This window comes from Chiloscyllium punctatum, chromosome 1, assembly GCF_047496795.1.
Source record: "Chiloscyllium punctatum isolate Juve2018m chromosome 1, sChiPun1.3, whole genome shotgun sequence".
NCBI lineage: Eukaryota > Metazoa > Chordata > Chondrichthyes > Orectolobiformes > Hemiscylliidae > Chiloscyllium > Chiloscyllium punctatum.
The window spans coordinates 112,253,484-112,277,129 of record NC_092739.1 but is presented as its reverse complement, the minus strand read 5'-3'; the positions used below and the strand labels follow the sequence as shown (position 1 = coordinate 112,277,129).

Below are 23,646 nucleotides of genomic sequence, written 5' to 3'. Positions count from 1 at the left end.
TGATCAAGAATCTAAATCAGCTTCAAATATACACAAGAACTCTTCTCCCACAGGTCTCTGGGGCAAGGAATTCCAAAGACTCTGCCTCATTGCAGTCTTAAATTAGTGCTCTTTAATTCTGCGACTTTGCCTTTTGGGGGAGTCTAGAATTAGAATGCAATCACCTCTGATTCTTCTCAACTCCAGTGAGTAGAGTGCCAACCTGTTGAACTTTTGCTTGTAATCCCTTTATACCGGAAATCATAATGACCTGATTCTGTTTTGTGATGTCGATAGAGGGATCAATATTGGCCAGAACACTGGGGATAACTCCCTCATTCTTATGAAAATGTTCCATGACATTATTTCAAATATGTACCTGAGAGGGTACACAGAACCTTGGCATCATTCCTTTCTTAAAAATTGCACCTCCAAAGGTGCAATGTTGCCTCTGTACTGCGCTGAAGTGACACCTTTCCTCTGTTCAGGGAACACGAATTAAACCCACAGCTGCCAACTGAGTCATGGTTAACACCCAATAATTTAGACCGAAGTACCAATCCTTGAAGCATTCCACTAATTACTGTCTGTATTCTGTAAGCAGCTCATTTGTTCCTATGTTGTTTTCTGTCTATTGACCAGTCTTCGAAGAATGCAAGTATATTGCCCCAAATCCCAGAAACCCTAACTTTGCATAATAACCTATTGTTGGTAAATGACTTTTGAAAATCCAAATATACAACATCCACTGATTCTCCATTATCTACCCACTTTATACACTTTAAAAAACTTCAAATTTTCTTTCATAAAAGTGTGTTCACTCTACATGATCCAAGTTCACCAGATAATAGGGAAGGCAAATAGATGGCCTTTATTTGAAAGAGATTGGAGTATAAAATAGGGAGATGTTGCTAAAGCTCTAGGCAGAGAGACCTGGATTACCATGAATAATTTTAGTCCCTTTATCTAAGGAAAGATTGGAGGCAGTCCAGAGAAACTTCACCAGGTTGATTCTAGGTTAGGAGGGATTGACTTACGAGGAGAGATGAGTAGGTTGGACTTGTAGTCATTAGAATTTTGAATAATGGAAGTGACCTCGAAACATACATGGTAGATGCAAAAAGATTGTATCCCCTGTGGAAGAGTCTAGAACCAGAGTGCATAATTTCAGAGTAAGCGGTCAACCATGAAAGTAGAGATGGAACATAGAACAGTCCAGGACTGGAACAGGCCATTTGGCCTGACCATGATGCCATTTTAAACTAATCCCATCTGTACACATTTTCTGCATCCCTCTATTCTCTGCCTGATCATGTGTCTGTCTAAATGCCTCAACGTTGCTATCATACTTGCTTCAACCACTTTCTCTGGATGCATGTTTTAGGCAGGTACAGCTTCTGTTTAAAAAGAAAGCTTTCTCTTTTTCACCCAAAGCCTAGTATTTGACATTACCACCCTGGGAAAAGACACCGACTATCCACCCTATCCATTCCTCTCATAATTTTATATATTTCTATCAGGTCATCCCTCAACCTCTGATCCTGTCAGATCTTGGGATCGAGCCCATCAGGCCCTGGGGGCTTATCTACTTTAATATTTTTCGAGACATCTAACACCACTACTTCCTTAATATTGACATGCCCTAGAATATCAACCTACCTCTCCCTAATCTTACCAAGATGAGAAATTTTCTTCTCTCAGAGGATAGTCAATCTGGAATTCTCTACCACAGAGCACAGTCAGAGCTGGGTCAGTAGCAATCTGTCTGTCTCAACCTTGAATATACTTAATCTGTAAGGGAATTGAGTGAAATTGGGGATAAGATGGTAAAATGGAGCTGAGGATTGATAGATGAGCCATGATCTCATGAGTGGCAGAACAGATTCAATGGCTAAAAGGCCTGTTTCTGGTCCGACATCATAATGTCCCTTTCCTGTCTCAGTCGAAGCAAAACGCTCAGAGACACAGTATAGTTTTACCTCCTTCATTTTTATACTGGGCCCTGAAGGGAGAGAGAACGATCGCCCACGTGCACAGAGAACATGTCTTCTCTCGAGCAGCAGTTTCTTAATGAGTAATATAGTCACTTGCAGGGAGGAGCATCCAGGTAAGGCAATATATATATTCATTGGGTGGCCACTACAATCAGCGAGTGTCAATAGTAAAGATTAAGCCATCTGTTGTTACACAATGAATAGATCGCTTCACGTAATGAATACTTTTCATCTTGTTAAATGACTTTACATGCCAAATGCTTCTTGATCTTGTTAAATAGTTTTACATAATGAATGCTTTTCCACCTTGTCAGCCCACTACCTGTCCCTCCAGCACCTCATTGTTTATTATGAGTTCTTATCTGATCTGACCTTTTGTTTCACAAAACTCAAAACTTAACTCTTTCCCTACCTGCTCATACCCTATACACATTCTCAATATGGTCTTATTATCATTTTGCTATCCATGAAATAAGCACTTAGTTAAACAAAAAGTAGTTTAAATGCTCTATTACTTTTTAAATTTCAATTTCCTTTTAAAGATATTTTGTTCATGTAGTGACCTCTGATGGAAAGTCAAATTTCTTTATGTATTTTTTCCTGTTGTTTATTCCGAAACTCGGTATTTTCTCTTTCCACTTAAGTTTGCAAGTTTCAGCCAACAAGCCTGGAAGATCTAACTTATACTGGGAGGCTAATGACAACTGGAGGAAGAGATGATATGGCAATGGGTGCACTTAATTTCACGGAACAGGTATGTTGCATGAAACGTTTTATTTTACGTTGAGATATAGTTCAGAAATTGAAGAACATTTTTCTATAATTCATTATAAAAACCATGATTCTCTATGACCCTTCAATCTCATGATAATTAACCAGTGATGGTCTGTGTTAAATCTGCACCTGTTTCAATTTCTATTAATAAAGGCTATATGGATCTTTTTGTGATAAATGGCTTTATTATTTGGTTTGAGTTATGATGCATTCATATCACAAAATTTGATATTCCATTCTATTAAAATATTTTAGCGCAGGCACATGAGTTAGTTTGTTTATTTACTGGAATGTGGTGTGATAGTTGCAACATGCTAAAGGAATGGCATAATGTAAAACAATCTATAAACTAGTTGATGAGCAGGAGAGGTATAACAATTTGGGTTGCTTCTGTTATGCAAATTTGTTTATCCTCTATCAACTTGCTTTTCATAATTTTGAAGATGGCTAATTTCTTTCTTGATCACCGTAATGATGCCTTCAGTTCAATGGGCAAACTTCTGGAGGAGCACTTCTATTTTGGAGAATATCCCCTCAGGGTAAGGATTGGTTTTGCTTTTTGTAAAGTGATTACAAGAATTTAATAAAATTATAACAATTTCATGGTGAACAAAATGAATTGTATGATTTATTTTTGTTCCTGCTGTACTTACACAAGGTTGTAAGTCTGAAAGTATGTATTTGGCTATTAGGCAAGAACAGATTGGTCAGGATTGGGAAGCCCATTGATCTGACCAAACCTTGAACCTACATCAGTTACATACTGTAGGCTTTAATACTATGACCAGTCTGGCTCTGTGGTTTGACTAGTTTTGGCATTTCAGCCTCTGTAGCCTACATCTCCTGTTATTCTTCAGCTATCTTGGTGTTATGGACCACACCAAATTTGAACAGCTTTAGTCTGTTAGACCTTATATGCTTAATATAGTAAGTACAGAGAGCTTGGAAATTAAAAACTTTTGTCATCACAATGTCCTTCTTTCAAGGGAAAAGCAAGACAGACCACAATAAGTGTAAGACATCTGAGGGCGTTCACAGAGCAAGTAAAGCAAAACGAGTAAGTGGCACTAGAATTTATATCCTGTTCAGAATACATGTTGTGAAAAAAATTAAAATTTTCCCATCCCCCAATCTTCAGGATATATACCACATTTTAGTAGTTCTGGAGAAGGGTCACAAGACCTGAAATATTAACTTTTCTCTGCACAGATACTACCAGACCTGAGTTTCTTCAGGAATTTCTGTTTTTGATACATATTGTAATGTTGGTTTCTAGAAAAAGAGATCTCTTGCCAGATATGCTGAATGATTTGCCCGGGTTACATTTTACTGATATCATCAAATTCATTTTAACAAAATTCAGAGTAATGTAAAAAGTAAACATGCAGTATACATTAGCTCTAAATGATAGCCTTTGAGTATTGAATTTTTTAGGTATGTATGAACATTTAAATTGCATTTGCTGAGTTAGAGGATTAGATTTTCTAAATATGAAAATCAATATTCAGAATGGGCTTTGATCTAGGTTCTTTTAAGAATTGACCAAAGTTGTTTGAAAAGTAATATATGGCTAAGTATAATTGTAACATTGTATTGCATGTCCTACTGCATGTAAATATTAGGACCTGCAAAAATGTATAGTTGATTATTTCACATTCTTCTGTTTATGCACTTCATAATTTTTATAGGTGCCCACTTTCTTGTCGAAGTATGCAAGCAAGACTTTTAAATACGTTGTTGCGGGAGTGTATTTTTGATATTCCACCAAGCTTGTTGGCAGAAAACATTCATGAAGAAATGAAGATTCAAAGAAATAAACTTCTGTTTGATCAGTCTGCCACTGGTGGTGCTTTGGTATACTGTCCTTTCTCCAAAGAAGCCAGTTTAGAAGAAGGATGCCTGATCTATCCTGGCAACGAGTCCATGAGTATACTCAGTATCCTTTGGGTAAACTTCATTTGTTTTTGATAGTTTGTTGGGGATTGCATTTTACACATTTCATAACACAAATCCATACCACATTTGAGGCATCCTGGTTATCTTTCACCACTTCACCCAATGCTTCCACAGTTATAAGTAGTGAAATATATTTAAATATTTTCTTAATGAGAGCAATATACTCAACTCCAATGACTTGCTACCTAAAGGAATAAAAGTAGAATGTGCGTGGGAATGAGCTCCTCTCCAAGCTACGGGCCATTCTGACCTGCACCTATACCACTGTTGTTCTCTTGCTGCTAGTCAAAGTCCTGACTCCCTTCTCACAGGCACTGTGGGTATAACTACAGCACCTGGATTGCAGAGGTTTAAGAAGGTGGCTTACCGTCTCCTTTTCAAGTTGGGATGTACAATAAATGCTGCCCTCGCAAGGAAGACTCCCATCCTGTGAATAATTTCTTTTTGTAAAATGACCTTTCCTCACATGGGTGAAGCTTATTTTTTTTTTGAGGCTGTACACATAAATAGAAACTGTCCACATAGCATTTCAAAGCAAACACTGAAAATTCTGTTAAAGTTGGAATCTGAGTTTTCTTTGTTCCATGCCAGCAGGACTCTAGCATTTAATATTAGGAACACAAGCTGACACTTCTATTCCTGTTCTTTTTGAGCTTGTTTTACCAATACTGGAATCATGACTGATCCTTTTTACAACTACACTTCTTTATTAAAAGAGAGCTCGCTTTTATTGTTTGCTATCACATGATAGATATTTTTGTGCTATTCTGGAGAAATGTTTGATAATGAGGATTTTTATAAATGTTGAATAATCTTTGTTTTAGTTCCCAAATTTTTAGATACTGGAATGACCCTTGATTAAAATGTGAAGAAAATTAATGTTAATGATCCACCATAAATAAAGTACTAAGCAATCTATTAATCTATCTCTTAAGCTTCTGCCCATCATGTTTAGCAAGTCTCTTGTTCCTCCTTGTGTGTACAAGTGATAAAGAGATCCAGGTTCTGATCTACAAAGATACTAAAATAACAGTAACAACATGTGTTTTTATAGTGCCTTTAACAAAGTAAAGCCCCAAGTTCCTTCAGAGGAATGTTATCAAACAAAATTTGACACCAAGCCACACCGTGGCATGTAAGATTAGATGGTCAGAAGCTTTGTCTAGAAGTTAAATTTTAAAAGTGGCTTAAGGTATGAAAGCAAGGTATACAGAAAGAGAACTTTATTGATTTTATTGTTGTCACATGTACCGTGATAGTGAAATACGATGTTTTGCATGCTGTACAGGTGGATTGTACCTTTATAAAATGTATCAGGGCAGCAGAATACAGAATACAGGTTGTTCTTTTATAACACGAATTTGAGGGAATGCGATTGTCAAATGGGGATTGTTGTTTCTAAGGTGCAAACTTTTAAAGTGTGTGTTGGCTGTAGCATAGCCAACTTTAAATGTGATTTGTATAATGCGATTTTTGTATAGCACGGAGCTGCACAGGAATGCAGCTACTGCGTAATAGCAGAACTACCTGTACAGTGCTACAGCTGGAAGAAGGTGGAGAGAGAGAAAGCAATCAGAATTAACATTTGAGACGTCAAAAGTAATAACAGTGGGGAAGAAGCTATTCTTGAATCTATTCATACATGTATTCAATCTTTTATATCATCTGCCAGATGCAAGAGGGTGCGAGAGAGTACAAGTGGGGTGCGAGGGGGTCTTTGATTATGTTGGTTGCTTTCCCGAGGCAGTGGGAAGTATTGATGGAGTCAATGGATGGGCAGCTGGTTTACGTGATGGACTGGACTCTATGTAGTTTCTTGTAGTCCTGGGAAGAGCACATGCCATGTCACACTGTTACATCCAGATAGGATACTTTCTATGGTGCATCTATAAAAATTTGTAAGAGTCCTTGGCGACATGCTGAGTTTCCTTAGCCTCCTGAGGAAGTAGAGACTTTGTGTTTTCTTGATCATCACATCGATGTTGGTGGACCAGGACAGATTGTTAGTGATCATCATTCCTAGGAACTTGAAGTTTGTGACCATCTCTACCTTGGCACCGTTCATGCAGACAGGGACATGTTCTCAACACCGCTTCCTGAAGTGAGTGGTTTTGCTGCTGATGATGAAGAGATTGCTGTCCTTATACTATGCTGCTGAGCACTCATTCTCTTTCCTGTATTCTGTCTTGTCATTGTTTGAGATCCAACCTACAACGGTAGTGTCATCAGCAAACTTGTAAATGGAGTTGGTGCAGAATTTGGCCATATAGTCATGTATGTATAAGGTGTATAATAGGGGGATGAGTATGCAGTCTTGCAAGACATGGTGTTGGGTATTACGTGCTGTCACCTGTTCTTACTGATTGCGGCCTATAGGTCAGGAAGTCAACGATCCAGTTACAGAGTGGGGAGCCAAGACCTAAGTCTTGGGAGTTTAGAGATGATAGCAAGTTTTGAGAAGGTTTGTAGCTCAGGTTGAGATTCTGGATGTAAGTTTGCTTGCTGAGCTGGAAGGTTTATTTTCAGATGTTTCGTCACCATACTAGGTAACGTCATCAGTGAGCCTCCGGTGAAGCACTGGTGGTATGGCCCGCTTTTTATTTACGTGTTTAGGTTTCCTTGGGTTGGTGATGTCATTTCCCATGGTGATGATATTTCCTGTTCTTTTTCTCAGGAGTGGTAAATGGGATCCATGTCAATGTGTTTCAATGCAGATCAAACACATTGATTTGGATCCCATTTACCACTCTGAGAAAACTAATAGGAGCTGACATCACCACAGGAAATGACATCACCAACCCAAGGAAACCTAAACACAGAAGTAAAAGGTGGGTTATAACACCAGTGCTCCTCTGGAAGCTCACTGATGATGTTACCTAGTATGATGATGAAACATCTGAAAACAAACCTTCCAGCTCAGTGAGCAAATTTGCACACAGTTTAGAGATGGGTTTGTTTGGGATCATGATGTTTAAGGTGGAGCAGTGAGGTTTTTCCAGAGCTTGGCCCTGTCAGCAACTGAAGATACAGTTTTAGAGATTAAAACTGGTGATGCTAAAGAAGCCAAAATTGGAAAAATGCAGAGATTCTGCAAGTGTGGGCCTGGAGGAGTTTAAGCAGGTAATGAAGAGGGTAGTCCTGATGAAGAGCTTATGCTTGAAATGTCAACTCTGCTGCTTCTCAGATGCTGCCTGATGAGCTGTGCTTTTCAGAGCCACACTTTTTGACTCTGATCTTCAGCATCTGCAGTCCTCACTTTCTTCTCGCCCTGGAAGGTTTGTAGTGCAAATTTTAAAATCAGTACATTGCTTAACTGGGTGACTATGTACATCACTGAACAGAGTTGTAATAAGTGACTTAGTATGCATTACCAGTCAGGCAGCAGAGTTTTTAATTATCTTAAATTTATGTCAGTTAAAACATTTGAGAATGTCAAGGTGAGCGATGGGATAGTCATGTCTGGGGGAAGTAGCAAAACGATTTGAAGCAAATGAGCTGAGGTTGGGGTGAGTCAGGTGATGTTATAGAAATGACACTTAGCAATGGGTCCCAGTTTTATTTTTGGTTCACCTCCAGACAGTTGTCAGGGAGAGGGCTCAAGTCTGTAAGGAATGGAATTGGCGATGTGACTCAAAGACGATGATTTCTGTTTCAGTGTGTATAGTTCTGGTCACCGCATTATAGGAAGAATGTGGAAGCTTTGGAAAAGGTGCAGAGGAGATTTACTAGGATGTTGCCTGGTATGGAAGGAATGTATTACGAGGAAAGGCTGAGGGCCTTGAGGCTGTTCTCACTAGAGAGAAGAAGATTGAGAGGTAACTTACTAGAGATATACAAGATAATCAGAGGGTTAGATAGGGTGGACAGGGAGAGCCTTTTTCCAAGTATGGGGACGGCAAACATGAGGGGACACAACTTTAAAGTGAGGGGAAATAGGTATAAGACAGATGTCAGAGGTAGTTTCTTTACTCAGAGAGTAGTAAGGGTATGGAATGCTTTGCCTGCATTTGTAGATTCGCCAAGTTTAAGTGCATTTAAGTCGTCATTGGACAGGCAAATGGATGTACATGGAATAGTGCAGATGGGATGGGCTTCAGATTAGTATGACAGGGCGGCGCAACATCGAGGGCCGAAGGGCCTGTACTGCGCTGTAATGTTCTATGTTTCCAATACATAGTTCATACGCACTGTGGCTATATTGAGCAGATCTCCATCTGGAAGGGGCACATGTTTATGGGGACCCTCTTGGGTTTAATGCCTGTCAAGCTCCTTCCCTGTTGCTGAATCTGCACAAAGTTTGAGAAGTGAAGAGTGTTGTATTTCTGGCTTAGAAACATATGCTAGGCGGCACGGTGGCACAGTGGTTAGTACTGCTGCCTCACAGTGCCAGAGACCCGGGTTCAATTCCCACCTCAGGCGACTGATTGTGTGGAGTTTGCACATTCTCTCCATGTCTGCACGGGTTTCCTCTGGGTGCTCTGGTTTCCTCCCACTCAGAGCTAAATTGCCTGTAGTGTTAGGTGAAGGGGTAAATGTAGGAGAATGGGGTCTGGGTAGGTTGCGCTTCGGTGGGTCGGTGTGGACTTGTTGGGCTGAAGGGCCAGTTTCCACACTGTAAGTAACCTAATCTAATCTGCTGGATTTAAAATTTTCCAGTGGGGTGACAGAGGCAAAATTAAGAGTGAGAGACCAGTTCACTCCCATGCCTGCTGTCTCAGCATGGCAAATTGAGCACCAGATGGCCAAGTATTGGTGCAAATGAGTTCTGGACCATTTGAGTGCTAAAGTCAAATGTCATGAAGGAGACATTGTGCTGTGAGCAACAGCTCAGTAATGACCTTAAATTTAAAGGCCCCTGCTCTTCATCTCATCTCTCCTCTCCTGTCAGTGTCAAGATAATAAATGAGTAATGTAAAAAAACCATATTACCATTGTCACTTTCACCAGCAAACACAAAGTCTTCTACGTATAGCCATTGCCCCATAGCAAGGCCTTTGTGCCCTCATACTGGCATAAATCTCTCTGAAGCATTTCTCATTTGGTTGCAAAATAATGGAGGGAGTAGTAAAAAGTGAAATGCAGTTGGGTCATTAATATGTTCAATAGATTGTTGTTTCAAAATAGCAGATGGACCTCTGATTTTCACACCTGCTTGTCTTGTAATTTAAAGAGACTGGTGCAGTGACATTGTATTAATGATTCGATGCCATCATATTATTGCATGTGGGCCAATTCATAAAAGATATCACAAACAAGGCTTTCAGTCCATACAAACATTTAAAACAACAAGGGATGTGGAGAGAGTGCAGGAAATTGGTTTTGAAGTAGAAGACTAGCCATTATCAAATTAAATGGTGGAGCAGGCTCAATGGCAGTGTTCCTTCTAGTTGCATGGGCTTCTAAGGCCTGGGTGCGGTAGTGACTTCCAGAATCTGAAGCCAGTGTTGTGATCGATGTGCTGATGTTGACCGCCATTGATTGGGACCAGGCCAGACCCCCTCAAAACATTTCAAGAAGGTAGCCCAGACCCTAACTTTTCCAGCTGTTTTGAGCAGGTATACAATGGATACTGCAGGAGTAATGCAGCTGGTCAAAACCCTTCGGTTTTAAACAAAACAGAATTCATTTACAGAGTACGGAATGAAACACTAACAAAATAGAACAGAATACAGAATAACATAACCTCTCTGAAAACCCAACAGACTACCCCAACTTGCTGTTCTAAATTTCTGCAGCAATTCCCATAAACACCCCTTGGCAAAAAAGGTAACATCAAGCACAGGTTCTTACAGGAGAGAGAAATGGCAGATAGATTCAGCATGGAACAGCTTCTTCCATGTAGCTGTTTCTTTTGGATTCTCAGCTAACAACTGACCAGCAGCTTTGAACAGCCAGATTGCTAAAAACCAAAAACAAATGTCAGGTGATGCATTTAGGCAAGACTAATTCTAGAGCGAATTATACAATGAATGGAAGAGCCTTGGGAAAAGTTGATGAGCAGAGAGATCTGGAAGTGCAGGTCCACTCTACCCTGAAGGTTGCTGCACAGGTGGATAGAGTGGTCAAGAAGGCATATAGTATGCTTGCCTTCATTGGACGGGGTATTGACTATAAGAGCTGGCAAGTAATGTTAAAATTGTACAAGACATTGGTTCGGCTGCATTTAGAATACTGTGTACAGTTCTGGTCACCACATTACTAAAAGAAGGTGGACGCTTTGGAGAGGGTGCAGAGAAGGTTTACGAGGATGTTGCCTGGTATGGAAGGTGCTGGCTATGAAGAAAGGTTGAATAGATTAGGTTTATTTTCATTAGCAAAAAGGAGATTGAGGGGGGACCTGACTGAGGTTTACAAAATCATGAAGGGTGGTAAACAGGGTGGATAGAGACAAGCTCTTTCCCAGGGTGAAGGATTCAATAAGGAGAGGTGGAAAGTTTAAGGGGGATACACGCAGCAAGAACTTCACCCAGAGGGTGGTGGGCGTTTGGGATGCTTTGCCAGCAGAGGTGGTAGAGGCAAGCACGGTAGATTCATTTAAGATGCGTCTGAACAGACGCATGAGTAGGTGGGGAGAAGAGGGATACGGATGCTGAGGAATTGACCGACATTTTGATCGGCTCAGGCTTGGAGGGCTAAACGGCCTGTTCCTGGGCTGTAAATTTTCTTTGTTGTTCTTTGTTCTAAACTAAACCAGACCAGAGAAAAGCTAAGTTGGGAGAACGGACCACTCCTTTTTCATTGTAGAATTACAACCTAGTCTGTTGGTGACCTTGTCACTTATTGTAAATATTCATCAATTTCACGAATGTCCTTTAGACCATGGTGAAAAAAGATATACAGGAGGCTGTTTGGCCCCTCGAGCCTGCTCTGCCTTTTAATAGAGCAGTAAATCTGTTATCCTTAATTGGTATGGCCTACATTTGCCTCCAGACCCACTACAATGTGTTGAACCGTTAATTACCCTCTGAAATAACCTGACAAGCTGTTTAAGTCAAGGGCAATTGGGATGTCCAGTAAATCTCCGCCTAGCTAGTAACGCCATTTTCCATGAATGAATTAATAAAAATTTAGATTATGATAACTTCAGAGTCCTTCCAAGTTTTTAATTTAAATGCAATGAGCATTCTTCACCAACTTATGGATCAACTAGTTCCAGGTACCCTGTACTGACTGGGTGAGAAAAATTCTGTTCAATTTCCTTCTGTTTATTGTCAGTCTCTCTGCTAACAGATGGAGGGAAAAGAGTGTTACATTGACCCAAACTGGTGATCCTTTCACTTCATGATGAGTCAAATTGCAGGAGATCTGCCAACAAATGCATATTAAATTGAGCTTTAAGATAGACAAGAATGCCCCTGTGTAACTCAGATTGCCTACACATGTGCTGTATGTCAGAACAAAATCCTAAATGGAAACAGTAAATATATGAAAAATCTGTTTGTTTTTGGTTTTTTTTTTCTGCACATCTTAGTGCTTTGACCTTGTATCAGTCCAAACATCCACTGCTGCAGGTGAATTCTTTGTAGACCGGCATCTGTGCCAGGGTGATTGCCCTTCCCAGCAGGATTAGCTTCCTCTGAGCTTCATGATTTCACTCTTGTGTGACCTACCTCCATTACAACTGGTTGGATTGGTCATATGACCATCTTGCACAAGTTTGGCTAATCCGGATTTACCGGTAGAGAACTTTGACTTATCATTGACAGAATTCTGTTGCATTTGATTTTCTACTGGCTGGCATCTTCGAGACAACCAGAAAGTTGTGCTGTATGAATTTAACTCACCATAATGTCACTATGTTGAGCTTTGTTTGTTTTAAGCAAAAATATCCTTTAATTCAGAGGTTCTTGCTTCTTCACTTTGAAACCTTGACAGCTAAGATTTGGGAGAGATTTGTAACTAGTTTTTAATATGTCAGTACAACAAGTGAGTTGCTTGTATTATTTCTATTTAATTAGTAGTTTTTGTTTACTTGAAATTAGGTACATTTTTCTGAACTTTCTGAAGTTCTGTTCAGAACTGAGACATTAAGTCTGTTAGTATGAGGTGAACAGAAAGTTGCAGAGTTACTGTTGTAAATTTTGAACAAGTATCACACAAAACAAAAATAGAATGTACTTAAGTTTTACCTTTATTTTTCTAAGACTCTGTGGCTTTAGGCAACCAATGATGCATGAACAGAAAGTATGGAATTTGCGAAAGAGCTATAATTTCTCAATATGTTAAGTTCCTTAATATGCCTCTATCAGACTTTCGCAAAATCAAGTTGGGTCTTGATGAATATAAAATGCCCAAATTGAATGTGAAATTTAAACCAATTAAATTTAAACTAAATGGTAGAATCCATCAAATAGATTCCAGTGCTGTTGAAGAAGAAGGTAACTGTTGATGCAAGCTACTGAGATCTGCAACATTGCTTATCACATCAAATGTAAATAGAAACAACTCGTATTTGTATAGCAGCTCATGATGCCCTTAAACATTTCACATTAAGGGAGTCATTGTTCTAATCCAGGGCTTTGGTTTTAGGCAGCCAATTAAAGCACAACTAAATTAAAGAATAATGCAATTAATATTTTTGATATATTGTTCCAGTGCTGGCTGAGGAGTAAGTGTTGGCAAAGATATTAGAAACCCTCCTGCTTTTCTTTCAATAGTGCAATAGTGTCGTTGTAGTTCATCTGAGAGTCTCCAGAAATATCTCATCTGAAAAGCACTATCCATGCAGTATAGCACTCCTTTCGTACCGCATTGAAGTATCGGCCTTTGTTATCACTTTAGAATGGGTTTTGTCATAGCGAGTAAATGATAAGGACTAATTCAGCAGGAGTGTACTTTTATTGACTTATTTCCACCTTTTGGGAGTTCTGGGCCAATGCCACAGGAAAAAAACGCCAATGTCTGTTCACATTTGTATTTAATTTTTATTCAAATGCATATTTTCAAAATACTCCACCTAGCTACTTCCTTTAGTTGCCCATACACTTATAACAGGGCAAAACCATTTCCTCCCATTCAGCTTGTGCTCTAGACTAAGGTGATTGACAGGAACAGAGGTATGTTACTGTTGAATGCCAGTAAATCTACTGGATAATGAAAGATAATTGTCTGCATCAGTCAGAGTTTATTTTTCAGTTTTAAAACTTTGTGCTTTAATTTGCTTAGTCTGTTAATACCTCATTTTTATTCTCCAATCTTTTCTGAATGACAGTTTTTATAGGGGTTCGGTCTGACTATCATTGTGGAGCATGGAAACTTTCCCAGGATGTGAATCCATCTATTCTACAGGTAGTTCAGGTGGATAATATTGCTACTTGCATCAATGTCAGGTAAAAGATTATGTTCTGAATGCTTTATTTAGTAAAATCATTCTGCTGCTAAAAATGTCAATATTTTGATTCAGGCACTCAAATGCAAAATATGCTATGTAGAGCTATCATGTCAAGAAAATTAGTTTTCTATTGTTAGGTGACACTGTAGTACATGAGATTAGAACTATTTTCTAGTCTACAAGATGAACGCCACTACAAAGTGATGAGAGATGGAGCTAGTTGGACCTGTACATTCTGAAGTTTTGAAGAATGAGCGTGTTCCTGTGGTTGAAGAATCTAAAACATGTGCACAGCCTCAGGATAAGGAGTTAGTTAATCAGGACTAAATTTCGAAAGATATTTGATGTCTGATTTAAGGACTAAAGGCCTGTGCTTTTATTTTTCAGATTTAAAAAGGGGAAAGTAAGTGGCATTATAGAAGAAAATCAATCTAAAATATTTGGCCTGAGCTTTCACCATGACAAAACTTCTGGGCTTGATCACCCCTGATGTTTTAATGTAGGCAATTCTGACTTGTTGTCAGCCTGACCACCCATGGATTAAAAATCTGATGTCCAGACAACCAATTTTTAAAGGTTGGTTTGCAGTATCAGAATTCTTTCACCTCTGGGCGCCCAATCTGGGAGAAAATAACCAAGCTATTATTTCTTCTTAGCTGATAGACCGTAATAGATTCAAACTAGTAAAAGACGACGACGTGAAATTGTTTTCCAAGAATAATACGGCAGTTATGGTTAGATTAGATTGCTTACAGTGTGGAAACAGGCCCTTCGGCCCAACACCGACCCTCCAAATGGTAGGGGATTTTAACTTTCCAAATGTGGACTGGGACTGCCGTAGTGTTAAGGGTTTAGATGGAGAGGAAGTTGTTAAGTGTGTTCAAGAAAATTTTCTGATTCAGTATGTGGATGTACCGACTACAGAAGGTGCAAAATTTGACCTACTCTTGGGAAATACGGCAGGGCAGGTGACTGTGGTGTCAGTGGGGGAGCACTTTGGAGCCAGCGTTAGTTTTAAAATTCTGTTAGTTTAAAAATAGTGATGGAGAAGGATAGACGATTGAAAAGTTGAATTTTTAAATTGGAGGAAGGCTTATTTTGACAGTGTTAGGCAAAAATTTTCAAAAACTGACTGGGGACAGATGTTCGCAGGTAAAGGGACAGCTAGAAAATGGGAAGCTATCAGAAGTGAAATAACGATAGCCCCGAGACAGTATATTCCTGTTGGGGTGAAAAGAAGAACTGGTAGGAGTAGGGAATGCTGGATGACTAGAGAAATTGAGCGTTTGGTTAAGAAAAAGAAGAAAGCATATGTCAGGTATCGACAGGAGAGATCGAGTGAATCCTTAAGTATCAAGGCAGTAGGAGTATACTTAAGAGGGAAATCAGGAGGGCAAAAAGGGGACATGAGATAGCTTTGGCAAATAGGATTAAGGAGAATACAAAGGGTTTTTAGAAATACATTAAGGACAAAAGGATAACTAGGGAGAGAATAAGGCCCCTCAGAGATCAACAAGGCGGCCTTTGTGTGGAGCTGCAGGAGATGGGGGATACACTAACCGAGTATTTTGTGTCAGTGTTTACTGTGGAGAAGGACATGGAAGATATAGAATGTAGGGAAATAGATGGTGACATTTTGAAAACTGTCCATATTACAGAGGAGGAACCCTGGAACTCTGTGGGAGTCTAGGGAAGTGACTGCTGGGCCTATTGCTGAGATATTTGTATCATCGATAGTCACGGGTGAGGTGCCAGAAGACTAGAGGTTGGCTGACGTGGTACCACTATATAAGAAAGGTGGTAAGCACAAGCCAGGGAACTATAGACCAGTGAGCCTGACGTCAGTGGTGGGCATGTTGTTGGGGAGAATCCTGAGGGACAGGAGTTACATGTATTTGGAAAGGCACGGACTGATTAGGGATAGTCAACATGGCTTTATGAGTGGGAAATCATGTCTCACAAACTTGATTGAGTTTTTTGAGGAAGTAACAAAGAGTATTGATGAGGGCAGAGTGGTGAGTTCTGAAAAGTAGTGGACCTTGTGGCACTCTACTTGTCACAGGCCTCCAGTTTGAAAAACAACCCTCCACCATTACCCTCTATCTTCTATCTTGGACCCAGTTCTGTATCCCTGTATTCCATGAGATCTAATCTTGCTGAAGTCCATATAGATCACATCTATTACTCTGCCCTCATCAATCGTCTTTGTAACTTCTTCAAAAAACTCAATAAAGTTTGTGAGACATGATTTCCCACACACAAAACCACGTTGATTATCCCTAATCAGTCCTTGCCTTTCCCAATACATGTACATCCTGTCCCTCAGGATTCCCTCCAACAACTTGCCCACCACCGACGTCAGGCTCACTGGTCTATAGTTGCCTGGCTTGTCTTTACCACCTTTCTTAAACAGTGGCACCACGTTAACCAACCTCTAGTCTTCTGGCACCTCACCTGTGACTACCGATGATACAAATATCTCAGTAAGCGGCCCGGCAATCACTTCCCTCGCTTCCTACAGAGTTCTAGGGTATACCTGATAAGGTCCTGGCGATTTATCCACTTTTATTCGTTTCAAGACATTCAGCCTGTTGTATGACTAAAATAAAGAACTGTTTATATGTAATGCATGATAACTTGTCTAGTCCAGAATTTCCAAATCTGGCATTTTATTGAAAGGACCCCATACTCTTCACTTAATTGTTCTGACTGTGGTATAGCTCAGGAACATATGGTCTCACATGACCTTCAGAATGAGGGTAGAAGATGGCAGTGGATGGAGTGGATATTCTTGATGTCATAAGGAATTAAGGGCTACGGGGAGAATGCGGGTAAGTGGAGTTGAAATGCCCATCAGCCATGATTGAATGGCGGAGTGGACTCGATGGGCCAAATGGCCTTACTTGCAGTCCTATGTCTTATGGTCTTATGTTGACTGTTAATATGAAAAAACTCAAAACATGGTTACCAAGCCATTCCACTTCTCTCTCCAACCCTGGTAGTCTGTTTCTCCATCTCTCACTTTTTTAGTTCCAAATATTGTGAATTGGAAAGGTTGTAGTGTAAAAGTTTTTTCTTTAAAAACCACGCACTGAAATAGTTTTGCTGTAATCTGTCCTTTTTATCTCAGTCCTCATGTTCCTGGAGAGCTGGTGATTGCCAGTGAGTGTGGAACTGCATACCTCTGGACTTTAGACAAAGGGTAAGATGCAACTGTGCTTTCAAAATTCTTTCACAGGTGAAGATGAATTTGTATAAAGATTCTTATGTGGGATGTGTTTGTTACTGGTGAGGCTGGCATTTGTTGCCCATCCCTGTTTGCTCTCTAGATCATTTCAGAGGACAGTGAAGAGTCAGCCATATTTTTGTGGTTCTGGAGTTACATGTTTGCCAGCCTGGGTAAGGGTGGCAGATTTGCTTCCCTAAAGAACATTGGTGAACTACATGGGTTTTTACAACAATTGACAATTCTAAATTCCTCATGTTATTGAATTCAGATTTCACTATTTGCTGTGATTGGACTTGAACCCATGTCTCCAGAGCATGAGCCTGGGCTCTTGATTCCTAGTCTAGTAACATTACCAGATGGCACTGCCTCCCTTCGGAATGTTGATGTGGTGTGGAGGAGCTGGTGTTTGACTGGGTTGGACAAACTTTAAAAATTCACATAACATCTGGTTATAGTCAAACAGGTTTATTTGGAAGCACTAGCATTTGAGCGCTGCTCCTTCTTCCAGCTAAACCTGTTTGACTATAACCTGGTGTTGTGTGATTTTTAACTTTGTCCCTTCTGAATAATAGTCTTGATCAAAATGCTAAACACAGCAAAACTTTCTTTGAGTTGCAGTTACAGTATATTTTCTTACTGTACTTATCTACTTAGTGGTGATATATCAAGCTAAATGTTTACCAATCAAAAGCATTTTTGCAGTAAATACCAAGCAGTTAGTTAATCCTAGAGTTTGACTATCTTGGTCTCATTTAAGTACCTATAGTGGGTAGGAGTGAAACACACTGTTGGCTACTGAGAAGTTGTACAGAAAGGGTTATTGGAAAGCAAGATTTAATTCTCTATTTGGGTTATGATCTAACAATATCACTTCTTTAAAGCATCTGTTTTAATTTGCCAGACGTTCTGTATTTTGAGCAACAATGATCTGATCTTAACAATATTTGCATAAATTAAAAATCAGAATTCAGTTTCTCTTTGCATCATATGTTTCCTTTTCTTAATTGTCCTATCTAATGCTCCTATTATAAAGATGGTGAACGTGCTCTTCTTTTATAAGAGGGATTTAAGAAGGATATTTCTGCATGCCCTTATAAAAGGGTATATGTCTTTGTTTTGTCATTTTTGTTAAAGAAAGTTGTACCAGCAGCTACCTATTGAATCTTTAAAAAATATTTAATCTAACCTGACGCTGATGGATGGGAGGTCTCATGGCTCAGTGGTAATGCACCTGCCTCTGAGGCAGATACTCCTAGTTCAAGTCCTGATCCAAGACTTGCTGACCATGGAAAGGGTATTCACAACGCAGTCAAGCAAGTTGATAATTAATCTGCTAAACATCCAACATGCCCATACTGGCATTAAAGCTGGAGAGGTTCTGATCAGTAATGCTTGATATGGAGTGGTACCCATTCAAGTTATAACAACTGTTCTATAAAACAGAGAGAGAGAGATGCCTACCAAAACCTAAACTATGGAACAAATCTTGAAGGAGAATGCAATAATTTTGCCTAACCCTCAATGTTTGTGCCACATCTTCTGGCATCGTCCCTAGTTGATCTTGAGATGGTGATGATAAACTGGATTCTTGAACTACTGCGGTCCATGTGCTGTAGATAGACCCACAATGCCCATGGAGAGGGAATTCCAGGTTTTGGACCCACTGAAAGTGAAGAAACAGCTATGTATTTCTAAGTCATGATAGTAATTGGCTTAGAACATTACAGCGCAGTACAGGCCCTTCAGCCCTCGATGTTGTGCCAAACTGTGGAACCAATCTGAAGCCCATCTATTCTACATGATTCCATTTTCATCCATATGTCTAGAACATAGAACAGTACAGCACAGAACAGGCCCTTCAGCCCACGATGTTGTGCTGACCATTGATCCTCATGTACGCACCCTCAAATTTCTGTGACCATATGCATGTCCAGCAGTCTCTTAAATGTCCCCACTGACCTTGCTTCCACAACTGCTGGCAACGTATTCCAAGCTCTCACAACTCTGTGTAAAGAACCCGCCTCTGACATCCCCTCTATACTTTCCTCCAACCAGCTCAAAACTATGACCCCTCGTGTTAGCCATTTCTGCCTTGGGAAATTTGTCTCTGGCTATCGACTCTACCTGTGCCTCTCATTATCTTGTATACCTCAGTTAGGTCCCCTCTCCTCCTCCTTTTCTCCAATGAAAAAGTCCGAGCTCAGTCAACATCTCTTCATAAGATAAGCCCTCCAGTCCAGGCAGCATCCTGGTAAACCTTCTCTGAACCCTCTCCAAAGCATCCACATCTTTCCTATAATAGGGCGACCAGAACTGGACGCAGTATTCCAAGTGCGGTCTAACCAAAGTTTTATAGAGCTGCAACAAGATCTCACGACTCTTAAACTCAATCCCCCTGTTAATGAAAGCCAAAATACCATATGTTTTCTTAACAACTCTGTCCACTTGGGTGGCCATTTTAAGGGATCTATGTACCTGCACACCAAGATCCCTCTGTTCCTCCACACTGCCAAGAATCCTGTCCTTAATCCTGTACTCAGCTTTCAAATTCAACCTTCCAAAATGCATCACCTCGCATTTATCCAGGTTGAACTCCATCTGCCACCTCTCAGCCCATCTCTGCATCCTGTCATTGTCCCGCTGCAGCCTACAACAGCCCTCTATACTGTCAACGACACCTCCAACCTTTGTGTCATCTGCAAACTTGCTGACCCATCCTTCAATCCCCTCATCCAAATCATTAATAAAAATTACAAACAGTAGAGGCCCAAGGACAGAGCCCTGTGGAACACCACTCGCCACTGACTTCCAGGCAGAATATTTTCCTTCTACTACCACTCGCTGTCTTCTGTTGCCCAGCCAATTCTGTATCCAGACAGCTAGGTTCCCCTGTATCCCATTCCTCCTTGACCTTCTGAATGAGCCTATCATGGGGAACCTTTATCAAATGCCTTGCTGAAGTCTATATACACCACATCCATAGCTCGATCCTCATCAACTTTTCTAGTCACATCCTCAAAGAACTCGATAAGGTTTGTGAGGCATGACCTGCCCCTCACAAAGCCGTGTTGAATGCATTTAATCAAGCTGTGCTCTTCCAGATGGTTATAAATCCTATCCCTCAGAATCCTTTCTAACAGCTTGCAGATGACAGACTTGAGACTTACTGGTCTGTAATTGCCGGGGATTTCCTTATTACCTTTCTTGAAGAGAGGAATTACATTTGCCTCTCTCCAGTCCTCAGGTATGATTCCAGTGGAGAGCGAGGATGCAAAGATCTTCGCAAGTGGCGAAGCAATTGCATTTCTCGTTTCCCAAAGCAGCCAAGGACAAATCTGGTCTGGTCCTGGCGACTTGTCAATCTTAATGTTTGACAAAATTTTCAGCACATCAGCTTCCTCTATCTCTATCCATTCCAGCATGCACACCTGCTCTTCAAAGGTTTCATTCACCACAAAGTTCATTTCTTTCATAAAGACAAAAGCAAAAAAACTCATTTAGGGCTTCCCCTACCACCTCAGACTCCACACACAAGTTCCCTATGTTATCCCTGATTGGCCCTACTCTTTCTTTGACCATTCTCTTATTCCTCACATAAGTGTAAAATGCCTTTGTGTTCTTCCTAATCTGTTCTGCCAAGCCTTTCTCATGCCCCCTCCTGGCTCTCCTCAGACCATATTTGAGCTCCTTCCTCGCCTGCCTGTAATCCTCTAGAGCTGAGCTTGACCCTAGCTTTCTCCATCTTATGTAAGCTACCTTCTTCCTTTTGACGAGAAGCTCTACCGCTCTCGTCATCCAAGGTTCCTTTATCTTACCCCTTCTTGCCTGTCTCAGAGGGACATATTTATTCATCACTCGCTGTTCATCAACAACTGTTTCTTAAGCAGTCTCCACATGTCTATAGTGCCTTTACCATGGAACAATTGCTCCCAGCCCATGCTTCTTAACTCATGTCTAATTGCATCATAGTTTCCTCTTCCCCAATTAAATATCCCCCCATTTTGCCTAATCCTCTCCTTCTCCATAGCTATGTAGAATGTGAGGCATTTGTGGTCACTATCACCAAAATGCCCACCACAAGATCTGATACCTGCCCCGGCTCGTTTCCGAGCACCAAGTCTAGAATGGCCTCTCCCCTCGTCGGCCTGTCAACGTACTGAGTTAGGAAACCCTCCTGAACACACCTTACAAAAACAGCTCCAGTGATCATTTAAATGCCCTTAAAATTGGCAAGTCTACTACTGTTGCAGGCAGTGCGTTCCACATCTCTACTACTCTCTGAGTAAAGAAACTACCTCTGACATCTGTCCTGTATCTATCATCACTCAATTTAAAGCTATGTCCTGTTGTGCTAGCCATCACCATCAGAGGAAAAAGACTCTCACTGTCCACTTTATCTAACTCTCTGATTATCTTGTATGCCTCAATTAAGTCATCTCTCAACCTTCTTCTCTCTAACACAAACAACCTCAATTCCCTCAGCTTTTCCTCATAAGACCTTCCCTCCATACCAGACAATGTCCTAGTAAGTTGCCTCTGAACCCTTTCCAGAGCTACCACATCCTTCCTGTAATGCGGTGACCAGAACTGTCCTCAATACTCCAAGTGTGGCCGCACTAGAGTTTTGTACAGCAGCGGTGGACCTCGTGGCTCCAAAACTCAATCCCTTTACCAAAAAAAGCTAACACACCCATATGCCTTCTTAACAACCCTAACAACCTGTGTGCAACTTTCAGCGATCTATATACATGGACACAGAGATCTCTCTGCTCATCTACACTACCATTAGCCCAGTACTCTTTATTCCTGTTGCACCTTCCAAAGTGAATCACCTCGCACTTTTCCATATTAAGTTCCATTTGCCAACTCTCAGCCCAGCTCTGCAGTTTATCTATGTCCTTCTGTAACCTGCAACATCCTTCAGTACTATCCATAACTCCACCGATCTTAGTGTCATCTGCAAAGTTTACAAACCCATCCTTCTCCACTCTCATCTAGGTCATTTAGAAAAATGACAAACCGCAGTGGCACCAAAACAGATTCTTTCAGTACACCACTAGTAACGGAACTCCAAGATAAACATTTCCCATCAACCACCACCCTATCTTCTTTCAGCTATCCAACTTCTGATCGAAACCGCTAAATCCCATGTCTCTGTATTTTGTGGCAATAGCCTACCATGGGGAATCTTATTGAAAGTCTTACTGAAAACCATATACACCACATCAGCCGCTTTACCTTCATCCACCTGTTTGGTCATCATTTCAAAGAACTCAGTAAGGTTTGTGAGGCACAACCTACCCTTACAAAACCATGTTGACTATCTCTAATCAAGTTATTCCTTTCGAGATGATTACAAATCCTATCTCTTATAACCTTTTCCAACACTTTACCCACAACCAAAGTAAGGCTCACTGGTCTATAATTACCAGGGTTGTCTGTACTCCCCTTCTTGAACAAGGGGACAGCATTTGCTATCCTCCAGTCTTCTGGGACTATTCCTGGAGACAATGGCACCGCTCCCCACCTCTTTCCCCTTCTACATTAATGACTGCATTGGCGCCACCTCGTGCTCCCGCAAGGAGGTTGAGCAATTCATCAACTTCACCGACACATTCCGCCCCAACCTTAAGTTCACCTGGACCATCTCTGACACCTCCCTCCCCTTCCTGGACTTCTCCATCTCCATTAATGACAACCGACTTGACACTGACATTTTTTTACAAAACCACCTGGATTACACCTCTTCCCACCCTACCTCCTGCAAAAATGCCATCCTGTATTCCCAATTCCTCCGCCTCTGTCGTATCTGCTCCCAGGAGGACCAGTTCCACCACAGAACACACCAGATGGCCTCCTTCTTTAGAGACTGCAATTTCCTATCTCACGTGGTTAAAGATGCCTTCCAACGCATCTCGTCCACATCCCGCCCTATCGCCCTCAAACCCCACCCTTCTAACCATAACAAGGACGGAACCCCCACCACCACCGGTGCTCACCTTCCACCCTGTCAACCTTTGCATAAGCCACATCATCCGACAACATTTCCGCCACCTCCAAACGGACCCCACCACCAGGGATATATTTCCGTCCCCACCCATTTCCGCCTTCCGCAAAGACTGTATCCTCCGTGACTACCTGGTCAGGTCCACGTCCCCCAACAGCCCACCCTCCCTTCCTGGCACCCTCCCCTGCCACCGTAGGAATTGCAAAACCTGCGCTCACACCTCCTCCCTCACCTCCATCTGAGGTCCTAAAGGAGCCTTCCACATCCATTAAAGTTTTACCTGCACATCCACCAATATTATTTATTGTATCCGTTGCTCCCAATGCAGTCTCCTCTACACTGGGGAGACTGGGCTCATTTAGCAGAGTGCTTTAGG

The 23,646-nt window shown here is 41.0% G+C and overlaps 1 protein-coding gene across 3 annotated transcripts in view; it reads left to right on the top strand.

Moving 5' to 3' along the window:
* The window catches only part of taf1c (TATA-box binding protein associated factor, RNA polymerase I subunit C), a 48,871-nt gene that overhangs the window by 8,167 nt on the left and 17,058 nt on the right, over positions 1–23,646 (top strand). For 2 of the 3 annotated variants that reach the window (XM_072572176.1, XM_072572167.1), the window contains exons 3-9: positions 2,618–2,727; positions 3,191–3,286; positions 3,734–3,804; positions 4,436–4,683; positions 12,953–13,081; positions 13,915–14,032; positions 17,165–17,236. In XM_072572176.1, coding sequence (XP_072428277.1) covers positions 2,618–2,727; positions 3,191–3,286; positions 3,734–3,804; positions 4,436–4,683; positions 12,953–13,081; positions 13,915–14,032; positions 17,165–17,236 — 844 coding nt within the window. The remainder of the gene's footprint in view (positions 1–2,617; positions 2,728–3,190; positions 3,287–3,733; positions 3,805–4,435; positions 4,684–12,952; positions 13,082–13,914; positions 14,033–17,164; positions 17,237–23,646) is intronic. The other variant, XM_072572182.1, reaches the window with a different exon arrangement.